General features: G+C 41.0%; 1 protein-coding gene across 1 annotated transcript; it reads left to right on the forward strand.

Moving 5' to 3' along the window:
* The first annotated feature begins 11067 nt into the window (after positions 1-11067).
* LOC121916329 (fibrinogen-like protein 1-like protein) lies at positions 11068-14610 on the forward strand. The gene is made up of 3 exons (XM_042441295.1): positions 11068-11254; positions 12173-12364; positions 13858-14610. Exons 2-3 carry the CDS (start codon positions 12217-12219, stop codon positions 14565-14567), a joined length of 858 nt encoding a protein of 285 aa, XP_042297229.1. The 5' UTR covers positions 11068-11254; positions 12173-12216; the 3' UTR covers positions 14568-14610.
* Positions 14611-14951: the final 341 nt, after the last annotated feature.

The raw sequence follows: 14951 nt of genomic DNA on the forward strand, positions 1-14951 counted from the left end.
ATGTAGAGGATTAATTGGGATTAATAATTTGCCCCTGCCATATTGGAACAGTTTGAGGGTATGCATTAATGCATTTGGCAGTCTATTCAAGAATGTCAGGTGCTCTCATATGGACATGTTAGAGTGACTTGCAGTTTCTTAACAGCTTACTAGTGCAAAGCTACTGGCTTCAGAGAAGCCAAGACAATGTTCTTGAAGTGTTTGATGGTTAAATGGAACACTTCCCTGTCCTCCTGCCTTCACTGAAAATGAAAGGCAGTATAAAGTCCTGTCTTTAAGAACCTACTGCAGAAAAGAACCGTTTCATAAGCAGCCTGCAAATAATCTTTTCTGCTGTGACAGTGCTGACAAAAATGTCACATCTGTGTTGAACCACCATATACTCTAAGGGTCATTTGGTGTCCCCATTATTACACCTTTACAGTAAATTGTAAAATGGATAGATTGAAGATAATCATTGTTTTTACAGCCAAGTTTTGAACTTTCTGTTGTGTTGCTTGTTGTTGTTGTATGTCTTCAAGTTGCTTTATACTTATAATAAATAATAAATAAAATAATAAAATTTTTATTTATATCCCGCCCTTCCTGCGATCAGGGCGGCTTACAACAGAGTTAAAACAACAATCCATACAATACAAGAAGATTAAAATACAGATACATCAGACCATTCAATAGAAATAACAGACAAAAAAGCCCCATAGCCCAACCTCTTGGCCACGGAAGAGGAGGGAGGCCCCCAGGATTTTATTCGGGGAATGCCTGTTGAAACAGGAAGGTTTTCAGGTCCTTCCTGAATTGGGCCAGGGTGGTAGTCGAGCGGAGCTCAGTGGGCAGCGTGTTCCAAAGGGCTGGGGCAGCAGTGGAAAATGTCCTCCGTGTGGTGGAGGATAATCTAGCCCCAGGTACCTTCAGTAAATGCTGTCCAGATGTTCTGAGGGTGCGAGGCGGAATGTACGGGGAGAGACGGTCCTTCAGGAATCCTGGGCCCAAGCCATTTAGGGCTTTATAGGTAATTACCAACGTCTTATATTGAGCCCGGAAGCGAATGGGCAGCCAATGGAGATCTTTAAGCACAGGTGTTATATGGCTGGCCCTGGAAACGCCAGTGACCAGCCTGGCTGCCATGTTTTGCACCATTTGAAGCTTCCGGGTTTGGTATAAGGGTTGCCCCATGTAGAGTACATTGCAGAAATCCAGTCTCGAGGTTACCAGAGCATGTACAACAGTTTCTAGGTCCCTCTGGGCCAGGTATGGACGCAGCTGGCGGATAAGCCGAAGCTGATGACAAGTGCTCTTGACCGTCGCATTCACCTGAGCAGTCAGGTGGAGCGACGAGTCAAGAAGCACCCCCAGACTGCGTATGGAGTCCTTCACAGGGAGCGTGACCCCATTCAGGACAGGTGGAACCACCGCCATTCCTGGACCAGGGGAACCTATCACTAGTACCTCCGTTTTCTCTGGATTCAGCTTGAGTCGATTTTCCCTCATCCAGCCCATTACTGACTCTAGACAGGCCTCGAGGGGAGAGACGCCATCCTTGGTCACTGCATCAGTCGGAGACATAGAGAAAATTATTTGGGTGTCATCAGCGTACTGATAACCCCGCGCCCCATGTCTCCGGATGATCTCTCCCAGCGGTTTCATGTAAATGTTAAATAGCATGGGAGACAGAATGGCTCCTTGAGGGACCCCGGTTTTAAGGGGCCTCTCATCAGAGCACACTTCTCCCAGCTGCACCATCTGGGACCTCCCAGAGAGGTAGGACCGGAACCACTGGAGCGCAGTGCCCCCCGATTCCCACCTCTGCCAGGCGTCCCAGAAGGATACCATGGTCTATGGTATCGAAAGCCGCTGAGATGTCCAAGAGCACCAACAGGGACACGCTTCCCCTGTCGATGCCCAGACGGAGATCATTGACCAAGGCGACCATGGCCGTCTCAACCCCGTGACCCGCCCGGAAGCCAGTTTGAAATGGGTCTAGATAATCGGTTTCATCCAAGACCGTCTGAAGCTGGGTCGCAACCGCCCTCTCGATTACTTATGGTAACCTATCACAGAGTTTCTTAGCAAGATTTGTTCAGAGAGGGTTTGCCTTTGCCTTCCTCTGAAGCTGAGAGAGTGTCACTTGCCCAAGGTCACCCAGTGGGTTTTTGTGGCCAAGTGGGAATTAGATCGCTGATCGCCAGAGTCCTAGTCCAACACTCAAACCACTAAACCATGCTGGTTCTCTCTGGAATTTCTTTGCCGGTCCCTTAATAGGACAAAACAACTATTTTGAAGGGAACAGTGTGCAGGGTATTGTAATTGGATATTTCTTGCTTTAAATGACATTGCACTGCTTATACACAATTGTACATTTAATTTTCTTCTACTTTATATTGGTCTATTTTTATTGTTATATCTTTCCCCATTATGGAGTGTTTTACTTAGGATATTAAAGTAATATATCCAGTATATTATTTTGCTCTTGCTGCAGTCTGGGTATTTGTAAATCACAACCTATTTGTTTTTTTATTCATATGAGGGCAGAGCCAGAAGCATAAAAATGTTATACAGCAGCTTCATTTTATATGTTACATGTTTCTGTATGCTCCCTGAGCTCCTTAGCATAAGGAAATTTTGTGTTATGCAATGGAAATAATTCTTACTAAATCTTTGTCCAACTCACAAGAGGGAGGTTGTGGTGATGATTTGCCCACAATGCACTAGAACTATAGAGTTGGCATGGATCTCAAAATACATCTATTCCAACCCTGGAATACACAACTAGCCATCCAACCTCTTTTTAAAGACATCTGAATAAGCAGCGTCCCAAACTCTGAGGCAGTCTGTTCAAGTGTCAAGCAGCTCTTACTGTCAAGGACTCCTTAATTTTTGTTGGATTTTTTCCCCCTGCATTTTGAATCTATTGGGGTGGGAATGAGGCAACACAATGGACGGTAAAGCAGGTGGTAGAATAGAAGGTAACACTTCACAAAGCAGGCTGGTAACAGGCATTTCTAACATTCCCTTTGTGATAAAAACAATCCACTCAGATAGAAAGCTAGAATATCAGTGTACAAAAACGAAGTGTAGAGCCTTGCTTTCTGATTTATGAGTGTGAGTGGTGTGTGTGTGTGTGACAAATAAAAGGCAGCTATAACTTTGTGAACTACCTTGGGTCTCTTTTTGGAGAAAGGTGACATAAAAATGAACTAAAGAAATATACAGTCGCCCCTCCTAACTTGCATATTTGAGACCTTGATATCCGTGGAGGCTCTATTTCCAGTGGTGTGCGCCCAGGGAAGCGCCCCATTCAGGTCTATAAGGCTTGAATATGCACAGGCCTCCATGTGTGTGTGTGTGTCCAGAACAGACCCTTCATGAAATCAGATGGCTGACCGTATATGTAAAATAACTTGAAATTACACCACCATCTCTTCTACTTCAGGCTTCTTTCACATTATCCTAAATATGTCATTGCTAAAAGAAAAAGGGTAGCGATAATAACAACCACAACAACACATTTTATTTCTTTCCTGCTTCTCCTCAAGGCTCAAGGGAGGGTACAATGTTAAAATACAAAATACAAATAAAAAAGAAAAGAAAAAGAAAAGAAAAGAAAAAAAGGCAAGAGAGCAGGGAAGAGAGGGTTTTTTCTTTGTTTTTTTAAAAAATGCAGGCCCCTTACTGGCCCGATTATAAAGGCTGAAAATTATTGAGCCTAAAGGCTATGGAATAAATATGTTCTATAAGTTTTTGGTGAAGCAGGGACAATGATGATCTCAATTCAGGAAACGCTGGGGGTGGTTTGGACCGTCAGCATCCCCCATATGATTGACTGAGGAGGGATGGAGGTGATGATGGAATGAAAGCTGAAGCACCTCTCCATGGGGCCTCCCTGTGCAGCCACCAGCTGTGATTTGAGGGATCTTGCTGAGCCTCTAATCAGACAGCCAAGGATGTGAATGATATAAAGCCCCTCAAGAATTTTCTGTTATAATGAAATGACTGCTTCTCTGGGAAGTCAGGAACGAACTGCAGTTGTCTCTTCTGTTTGATTCTTAAACCACCTACGTAACTTCTGTTTTTCCAGCTACAAGGAAGAGTGGGGGAGAGTGTGAAATAAACTGTGGTGTGTGTGTGTGTGTGTGTGTGTGTGTGTGTGTATAACTGCTGCAAATGTCAATGTTGCGTTGAGAAAGAAGCAGATAATGGCCACTTTGGAATCTACTACATGTGCTACTTCTGTCCAGGAGGAATTTCAAAATGTCCTCCCTTTTGAGCATGACTAAGAAGCATGAATTTATATTTCTATATTAGTGTTCTGAGCTTTTATTTGACAATGTTCTACATTTTACTTGAATGTCCTCCATTTTGCGGTGCCTTGTTCTCCTTTGTGGTTTGGACATGTGGTCACCCTGACTGCTGGTGGATGACAGAAAGCATTTCATGTTCATCTAGAACATGGCTCCATAGCCTGAAAAACCCACATGGATGCCAGCCATGAAAGCCTTTGACTTCACATTTCATGTGGGATTGTGTGGAATCATGCTAAGCATTGGTGTAACGCGGGTCCAAACGAGAGCTTATGAGGCTGCCATGTGCATCTCTCTTCATGGCTGCTCCGTTCACATATTCACAGTAAGTGCAGAGTCTATTTTTTAGATGCAAGAGAATGTGAAGGTGAAAGTAGCTGAACCTTTGCCAGACGTACCTCCCTGTTTGGTTGCTTGAACATTTTTTTCCCAATCCAACTCTGATATAACAATTGCACTAAGTTGTGATGAACAGTGTTTGAAGGAATGGAGTTCAGCATGATAAGGAAGGGCAACTGGGAACAGGAGGATTTTGAGTCCCCTACCTCAGTATTCCTGATTTGCTGAAAAATAAATTCCTTCCCTTGCTTTGTATACACATGGGGCAGACACATGTATAAAATATTAAGACTGCCTCCATCTTGCTTGACCTCCAGTTGTTCATTAATAAGGTAATAGCTTCCTTTCATTCTTTCTAAACTAGCTTTACTAATTTTTTTGGTATTGTACTATAATTTGTCTTTGTGTTTGAAGGAAGCAGCTAAAAGCTTACCAACAGCTAAAAGCTTACTGAAGTGTATGTGTGTGTGTGTGTGTGTTTTCAATTTGCAAATTTGGTTTTCCTTTCACTTGGGCCATCACTGCAGCACTTCTAATATGGATTTATATTTCAGAAGGAATACTAGTCTACAGCCCAAGACCTACCATATGTACAATTAAAGTATGCTGTGTTCAGCGCCTGGAGCTTTTTCCTCAGGAAAAGACATGTAAAGAATAGAAATCTTAACACAGCTTATGTTGAGTATGCAAGATTTATACTAGCCTTAAGCAATGAAGGCTGCAATTCTTTTCACTTTTCTTTAGGAGTAAGCTCTATAAATGCACTGGGCCTTATTTTTACGTAAATATATATTAGGCTGTATATTAGATTGCAGTATCTTATCTAAAACAGCTAAATTTTGGGTTTGATAAATTCTAGTTATCACCTTGATAGCAAAGGAAGTTCCTGATATAGAATCTTAGGGATTTAGAATTGTGTGATTTGCAGTTTAGGAAGGAGAGGAATTCTCACCCAGAGAGCAATAGTGCCTCACCAAACTACAAACACTAGGATTCCTTCAGATGTTGCCAGCATTTCTTTGAAATGTGGGGAGATTACACCTCATAAGGAGGCCTGTGAGAGGAAGGTAACTTGCAGTGATCTTTTTACCTCTATATACCAGTACTAACAGCAGAGAGAGCTCCAATTTTCAGCAAATAAGATATTTTATTAAGAAACGTGCAAAGGTGCACACAAACAGCAAAAACTGAAGCAACCTTAAGAATCATATTAGGGTACTAGGGTACTAGAAAGAAAGTTATGAAAGATTGGATAGACAGACACCTGGGGTTAAAAAGGGTGATAGTTACCAATCCTGAAGAGAAGTCAGTGGAAAACACAGTGATGTGTCCAGTGTGCTTTAGAGTGGCTCAGACTAAGGACCTTATCGCACACACATTCTGGGGACTGATGGAGGACGCTCGTGTGCGCGTGGTTTACCTTCCGTCAGCAAAAAATCACGCCCGTCAGGACTGGACACGAACGGGTGCGCGCCGGGGGATGGAACGGGGCCTCTTGGAGGACATCCTCGTGTGCGATAAACTCCGTTTTCTGCCAGACGCGTGCACACATGAGCCTCCTCCTCCAGTCCCCAGAACATTTAAAATTGTGAGTGCGATAAGGTCTCTAATCTGAGGGTTACACGGAGAGATCCCAGTCTGCAAATGGAGCCCTGGTTTGTGAATAATGTGACTAGGGCTGCTTGTGGGTGGGGAAATACCTATACCCAATTTCAAACTCTTGAGGGAAGTTTTGGTTGATCAAAGGCTTTTATGGCTGTTCCAGGGGACTAACAAAAGGGTCCAGAATGGTTGATGACTTTAACACCAGAGTATCAATACCTTTGTAAGATATGACAACCCTTGATGATCAGGCAGAAAGGGGGATGAAGGAATATCAGAAGGTGAGGTAAAGGGTATGGACACTGATCGCTTTAACCATTGCCTCATTTCAAGAGGAAATGCAAAGAGCATGGGGGGATGTGCAAGGTGCTCAGCAAATCCATTTCCTTGTCTTAGTTTTATCTAGGTCTCAAACATATCCTCTGGTCTCCTACATGTGACTCCTACACATGTCTATTTACTGCAGACCATTGTGACCTCAAAACATGCTAAACTCTAGGTATTAATTATGAAACTGCATATCCACCGGGAGGGGTGGTATGGGCTCCCAGGTCAGACAGACTTTTGTTGAAGAGCCAGACTAAATGTGTCACACAGCTACTGGGCAGCAGAAGTCGTGGGTTGTAACAGTGATGGAGGATCTCTCAGAGCCCTGTCCAGTGGCACTTTAGCTAACTTTAAAGGAGGTAGTACTGTGCAGTAGAAGGCAATGGTAAACAACTCTTGAATGCCTTGAAAACCCTATAATGAGACAATCCATCCTCTCTGTAACACTGATATTAAATTACAGTATAGTAAACAAAGAGTCCTTACCTGATCTGGGGACTGCAATCAGCCAGCAGCATTTAGTTCTCCTGGCTCAGTCAAGTGTCTAGTCCTTGAGTGCTGTAATCTGTCAGTTTATATAGCTTTCACTGCATTTGTTCACTCTTATTCAATAAGGAACAAAGTTAATGCTCCTAAAAATGCCAGTTGTGAGAAGCTCACTCTAGCTTCACACTACCCTTCCTTGTACAAGATTTGGAAATTACTCAGTTCCCTATCCTTTTACTGGGAAAGTTAATATCAGCTTTCTGCTGTCCTCTTTATATAAGTGAGCTATGATGGATTTTATGTCATCATGCTCTCCTTACTACTTGTTTATCAGAGATCATATCAGATACCACCTTAATTTTTGCTTTGGGGTAGCTGGCTCTGAGTTTAGAAACTCCAAGACTGATCTTTTAAGATTCATATTTTCCAGTCTGTTACACAGTTAGCTTTCTAACCTTTGATTTTTAACATGTAGGCTCTGAAATTTCAATTACTTCATTCTAGTTTTAGTATTCTGTTTGGTAGATACCTTTGGAGTAGGGTATCCATGTGTCCTATTCTACTGAAGATTATCTGAAGAGCAATGGAGAACAGTCCTCTGATTTAAAGCTTCCTCTGTTCAGTCCAAGTCTGATTTAAAGATAAATACCAGAAGAAGCAAGAGCAGAGGTCCTGAAGTTGCCCATCAACAGTTAGCAGCTGAATAGCAGAATGAACAAGTATACAGCCACTTGGTCAAACTTTCCCTCATTCTGGTGAGATATTATTTTATTTGCAAATATATTACAGTAATTATTTCTAAATGTGCATCTATCCATATAAGTTGGCATATATAAAATGTAAGTAACTACTTTTTTGTATTGCTTTTTCTTTTGTTTGAGAAGAGTACAACACATTATTCCTCCTCCTCCTCCTCCTCCTGGCTGGTATTTTGTATTGCCATTACAGATTCATAACCTAGAGTTATGCATCTGTAATTTCTCCACATTCAGTAAAACTACATAGTTATAATCAAGGCACTATCACCACAATCGTAAATGCCTCCCCAATCCACCCAACAACTAGTACTGTAGCTGCATTGAATAAAGGAAGTCCATTCAGTTGGCAGTAAGGATGCAAGGAAGATGGTGTTTCCAGCCCCACTCCCACCAGCAGTATTCATGATCCTTATGTAGGCCCTAGTTTAGGGGTTATGTAGGGACCGTGAAAGCCCCCCCCCTCTCTATTTACTGGGCAGCAGCTACTCCAGTCAATGGGCATTTGTTCCTTTGTCAATCTGATGTTTCCACTCTCCTCATGTGAGTGATCTCCAGCGCAAGAGGGAATTGCAGCAGGAGCCTTGCTTCTTCATGTTGCACTGGATATCCCTCACAGGCAGGGTAGAAATGACAGTCATTTTGTTCCAGAGCAACAGATGAACAGGCCCTTGTTGGTCACAGTGGCTGCCTCCCGGTAAGAGAGGATGGGGGCTGTGGAGACCCCACTCCACTGAATCTGTCTCTGATGCCAGTACAATGGGTCTTTTAAAATCCCACAGCCTGGCACCAATTAATATGTGATAGCTATCTACCCACTAATTGAAGCATCTTTATTATTAAAGATGCTTATTTCTTTTGGTAGCATTTTAAAATACTTGGTAGTGTGTTTGATGTTATCTGTAAAGCACCTCAGGCAATTCCTTGTTGAACACCAATAAAAGAACTTTATTTACATTCAGGACTTATAACTACCTTTCCTAGTGGATGGTACTCAAGCTTATGTCACAGTGTACAAATTACTTTAGTTTTTATAAATGTACTACTTTCTCTCTCTTGACTTTATGCATGTCTCTTTCCTGACTTGGTTCACACAGAACCTATCTCCAGCCTCCTTAGCTGTTAACTCCTCAGGATATTTGTTACACTAACAATAAACACAGCTTAGCTTCCTCAGCTTAGCTCCCTTTTTATAAATCCGCTCCTCAGGCAGTTTCAAATATTTCAATGCTTTCCTAGCCGTAAATTCCACAGGATACTATTACACACACTAATAATGGACTTCTCCTGTCCTTTCTAAAGTTCTTCTTCTGGTCTGGGAGTCTGAATCCCATCCAGATTGAACTCCTTAAACCTATCTGCCCCTCCTGGCAGTTCTGAAACAACCTCCTGCCTCAGCAGGCATTGACACCCCCCCCCCCCCCATATTACTGGCTCCTGGTCCTTTTATAATTGTGGGATTCACTACGTAGCACTGTTACTACAAGGCTTATGCATATGTATCTCCCATTTAGGGTTCTGGTCTTTACTGTTAACATCATGCCTTTTCCCGTGTCCAGGATTCAAGAGGGGTTACAAAAATTAAAGCATAACCATTACATAGAAAAACAACATATATAAACAATGCAGAACATTATGAAAGGCCCTTTCTCCTTAAGCATTTGGCCTTCAAAGACCTGCTAAAATGAAAGGTCTTCACATGACTACAGAAGTTTCACCTACCAGGCAGCACATAGAGCCAGTAGACCTTGGAAGAACCCTAGGGATCCATATATATATATCCACATACACATTAATATACAAGTTCCCTTAAGCAATGACAGATAAAGATTTATTCAGCTTTTGTAAGTTAAATGCTGTTTAACTTACAAAACTGTTTAACTTCTTTCTGGAATGCAGAAAGAAGCAGCAAACAGAATAAATGTGCAGACATACCTCTGTTAACAAATCCTCTAGCAAATTTGGTGAGCATCTTGAAAGCCCTTCTTCCCATAAAAACTTTCCCACTCTGAGTAAGTTTGTTGTTGTGTTCCTTCAAGTCTTTTCCAACTTATGGTGAGCCTAAGGCAAACCTATCATGGAGTTTTCTTGGCAAGTTTCTTCAGAGTGTCATTGCCATCCTCTGAGGCTATGACTTAACCAAGGTCACCCAGTGGGTTTATATGGTCAAGCCGGGATATGAACCCTGGTCTCCAGAGTCCTAGTCCAATGCTCAAACCACTGCGCCACACTAGGGAGGATTTCTCCATGACCCACGTGTGACTAAGACATGGTTTGTAGGGATATGAGAGGTGGCTTTCTTTGTGGCAGTGCCCAGTTTGAGTACATCTTGTCCCAGAGATCAGTTAGGTCTTATCTTATTGTTGTTTGTTTATTCTGATCCTTGGTGTGCTTTCACATTATGCTTCTATTGTACAGGCTTTATTCACAGAATTGTAGAGAAGATCCAGAGGATATGTAAACAGTTTTTAAAACTCATGACAACCTCATATATTTAAACGACATTTAGGCTGGTTTTATAGTCAAGGATGTAAGATTGTAATCCTATACAAACACATCTGTGGATGTCCCATTATACTCAGTGGACATAGTTCCAAATAAACATCCATAGTATTGTGCTTCAAGGAAAATGAGTGTGTGTTACAGTCTCTATCTCCTGCCATTTTGATGGTAGCTGTGAATACTGGCTTCAGATTTTGGGAAAGCCTTAGACAAGATTTTCTGAGCAAGTCCCCTTCTCAAGTGGAGCTGCCTCTTCCTTGCTGTGGTCATTGTTGTGTGTTCAGTAGTCTTTGTCCTTTGGGTCCAAGCTGTCCTGAACATGACAGGAGAGCTTAGATAAATTCCACTTTTTTGGGCTACAACTCACAGAATCCGCCAGCCAGCACTGCCAGAGATCACCTTTGATAGGGGATTCTGGAAGTTGTAGACTAAACAGGGAATTTTTCTACGTTCTAGCAAGGGAACAAGCAGATGCTGCTGTTGTTGCTTCTTGCTTCTGCTCTGCTCCTTGTGGGTCTCAAGAGGTACTCCTGACCACATAAGGCTTTCTCTTACCATCTGGACCCTGTTAGCTATGTTGGGCATGCAGTGCTTAGGGCTTATCTGTCTCAAAATGTAAATTGTGGGCTACAAGTGTCACTCCTCCATCACAATAGCACACAGCAGTCTCACAAAGCAGAAAAACATACATAGTGATAACTTTCTTAAGATAAAGGGAACTTTGGCCTTTCCAGATACTTAACAGAGGATGTGTTAAAGTCCACCAGCCAAAAGATAGATACCATGGAAACAAAGACTTGCAGAAACTGCTGGCCCTCTGTATTTGAGATAGATATCTAGGGTTGAGCTGTTCCACCTGGACTTCAGCAGCAGTCAAAGTACATATCTAAAGGATTATCCCTTAGATGAACGTGGACTTATCCACTGTCAGCTTGAACAAGAAAGGTAAGTACTCCCATCATTCTGCTGCCTTTCTTTCTTCTTTCTTTCAGTGGCCTAATTCAAAGCTTTCTCTTAGACTGAATGAAGAATTTGTTTTAAAATGTTATATACAGTAAACAAGTCAATAAATCATTAAAGTGGGGGGTGACGACTTGTGATTACTTCTTTCAGGTATTTTATACATTCCTTGGGTTATAACCTTGTTCAGATTTATCTCATAGGCTGCAACATTTAACTAGTGACTATAAGCCTAATTTCAAAATGTAAGTGACATACTGGTTTTAAGATGGTAATGTTTTAAAGCTTATGGAATCTATAAAGTTTTCTGAGTTTGTTTCTTGGAGGTTCTGTGTTTAATAAGCAACAGAACATGAATCAGGACAGGCACTTGTCTGTATATAAAAGACTGGCATCTAATCCTTGAAAGCCTGTCACTTATCTGGATGTTCTGCAGAGGTACAGCATTAACTGCTATCTCTACAGGCAGCTGACTTGGAACTGGGGTTTATGAATGCTTAAGTTCTTCGTTCCTGCACTATGATTTAATTTCATATGTGGTTTAGGGAATACAACACATCACTTCTAATAAAGAAGAGATGCACTTTTAGAACTGAAACTCTGACTTGACATGATTTTCTAACAGTTCTTATCATCCACACTGTTCTGCTATATCACATTGATCGGTATCACAATAACACGATGAAGCATCTTTTTTTGTGGCAGGACAGTTCTACATGTCAAAGAAGTGGTATGTCGCAAATGCAATGTGGCATGCTAAGGAAAAAAACTGATTTGCGAAAGAGAAAAGGAAAGCCATTTCTGGCAGATCTTGATTTTTGAGATGAAGTGTTTCAATTTCTTGTCAGAAAGTACTGTCTGTGGGCAATCAATGTTTTAATGATAAATGTCAATCTCTCTTAGATTTCTAGCATCCACCTGAGTGACAGATTTATTTAAGAGTCAGAATGAATCCAAAAATTTCAGTGGGATATATTCTGTTGCTACTCTACCAGTGTGGACTATGGACAACAGCAGAAAAGGCCTTTGAACTGGCTAATTCACACCTGCTTCCTACAGGAGGACACAGAAAACTCATCAATATTAATGCAGAAGGTACTAGGAATACATTTTGTGCTTGTGTGTGTGGTTTAGAAAAGGGCAAAATGAGTGATACACTGTAGAACATTCTCTTTGAGAAAAAGCTAAAGCGTGTGTCCTTTAAGAATGTACAGATAACACCTCATTAGCTGGACCTTTCCAGAGCTTGGTGCACTTGCTTTTTTGGACTACAACTCCTAGAATTGTCTAGCCAGTCTGACTGCTGCTGATGTTGGCTGGGAGATCTTGGAAGTTACGATCCCCAAAAGTAACTTTTCCAAGCTTTGTCCAGCAGGCTCTTCATATCTGTATAGGAAAGACAGAGGATATAGACTACTGCCTTTATTTTTATTAAGTTTTTCCTCATAATAGCCATGTGATTAGTGTTTTGCAGTCGAAACATAAAGCTATAATTAATGAATCACAAGATGGTTTTAATTTTCAGTTTGCCATTTAGTGCAAAGATACCTGTGCATTTTATAAAATTAGGTAGATAGCTGCTCCCTCTTGACTATCATGTTTCCTTTGAATCCAGTTATTTGGAATCTACAGCTACGCCAAATTCTCCACTGAGTTATGGCTGTATATACTGAGTTGATTTAAATTCAATATTTAGAGTATGTCTGTTGGTCTACTCTTAAAAAATGGCTCTAAGCTTGGTCCAACTCATGTGTGGTGTGTGTATGTGCTTTCAAGTCTCCTGTCAACTTATGCTGACCCCATGAATTTCATAGGGTTTTCTTGGGCAAGAAATTCTCAGAGATGGTTTTGCCAGTTCCTTCCTCTGACATATACCTGGCATTCATTGGTGGTCTCCTATCCAAGTACTAACCAGGGACCCTGCTTAGCTTCCAAGATAGTGTCTAGGAATTAAATGAGTGATATACTGTAGTTTGAAAAATGTGAAGACATTGATGCAAAATTTGTCCAGGGTACAAATCACTGAACATGAAAGCAACTTCAAACTATTTTGAGCACTTTAATTTTTAAAATCTACTTGGATTCTTCGGAGCAAGGATTCTGTACAGGGAGAACATAATGCATGTTATAGAAGAAATTCATGCTATAAAACATCCTTGTAGAGTGGGGAGAGGAACCACTATTTTTTATTATTTTATTAGGAAAGATGTATGAAGGCCTGATCCATGTTTGTGCCATATACTATGAATGTAGGCAGAATGATCTCTTGCACTTTTTACTTACAGAGAATGAAAAACTATCTTTAATATTGGAAAATCTCATACATCACAGTTTTGCAGGGGCTTGAAACATTTTTCTGACTTGTATTCAGGGCCACTTTCAATCCATAAAGCTACTATTAATTTTAGTGTGTGCATCCACATATAACTGGGAAATATCATTCTGGTCTGTCTGTCTGTCTGTCTTCTCAATCATATAACGTATCAACTTAAAATCCCTGTCAAATACTGTAATGCATTTCCTGTACTTGTGGAAGATTACAGGCAAAAGTTGAAATATTATGTTCTTTTCTTTCCTACTATTCACAGGGTTTCCAAGGGACTGCAGTGAGATTTTTAAACAGTCTGAAGAAAATGCCAAAGACGGTCTTTATGTCATTCAGCCAGCGAAGGAGCCCATTGGTGTATACTGTAATATGCAAGATGGTGGCTGGACAGGAATTCAGCATATTACAGCCAACAGCACTGTAGATTTTGATAGGACATGGCAGGACTACAAATATGGATTTGGCTCACTTGATGGTAACTACTGGTTAGGGAATGAATATATGCATCAGTTAACCAGCTCTCCAACACCATATACACTTAGGATTAAACTTGTAGACCTAAATGCTCAAATCAAGTGGGGAGAATATGAACCATTCCACATAGAAAGTGAAGCATCTCAATACAGGATCAGGCTTGGTCTGTATAGAGGTAGTGCTGTTGATGCCCTGTGTCAGGATACTGAAGCATATCTCCATGATAACCAGAAGTTCACCACAAAAGACAGAGATAATGACAACTATTTTCAAAACTGTGCCAAGCTAGAGTACAATGGTATAGCTGGTGGTGGCTGGTGGTATGATGCTTGTGCTGGAGCAAATTTAAATCGCAGGAATGTGATATACTGGCAACAGGACTGCAACAAAACACATATGTGTAAGTATGCTTGGATGATGGTCAAACCTGTTGACCAATCTGTTGACCACCACCAAGACTGCTCCAAGGTTTGTCCATCTCAGAAAGATGAACTGTAAACAACACCATGAAATTAAACTGAGAGTGAGATGTGCTTGTTCTTTAACATACATGTAAAAACAAAATGTTTTCTTACTTATATGTCTTAGGATATATGGATAAAATTAGATCCAATGTAAGAACAAGATTAAATCACAAGATAATAAGCATTCCAGAATTTATTTCCCCCACACACTATTCCAGTAGTAAATACTGACCACACAGAGAGAAAATTATTAATTGCCTAGGTTGATTATCTAATTGAAATGTAAAAAGCATGTTTATTAAATTTTCAGACTTCAGGGTATAAAGAAATAACAGAGAAGAAGAAGGTTAAGCTAGAAATGTTAAGAGAAGATATGCTTTTTCAAAATATAGATCTATCAGTGAGAAATAAAATGTGT

This window comes from Sceloporus undulatus, chromosome 1 (assembly GCF_019175285.1).
Source record: "Sceloporus undulatus isolate JIND9_A2432 ecotype Alabama chromosome 1, SceUnd_v1.1, whole genome shotgun sequence".
NCBI classification, from domain to species: domain Eukaryota; kingdom Metazoa; phylum Chordata; class Lepidosauria; order Squamata; family Phrynosomatidae; genus Sceloporus; species Sceloporus undulatus.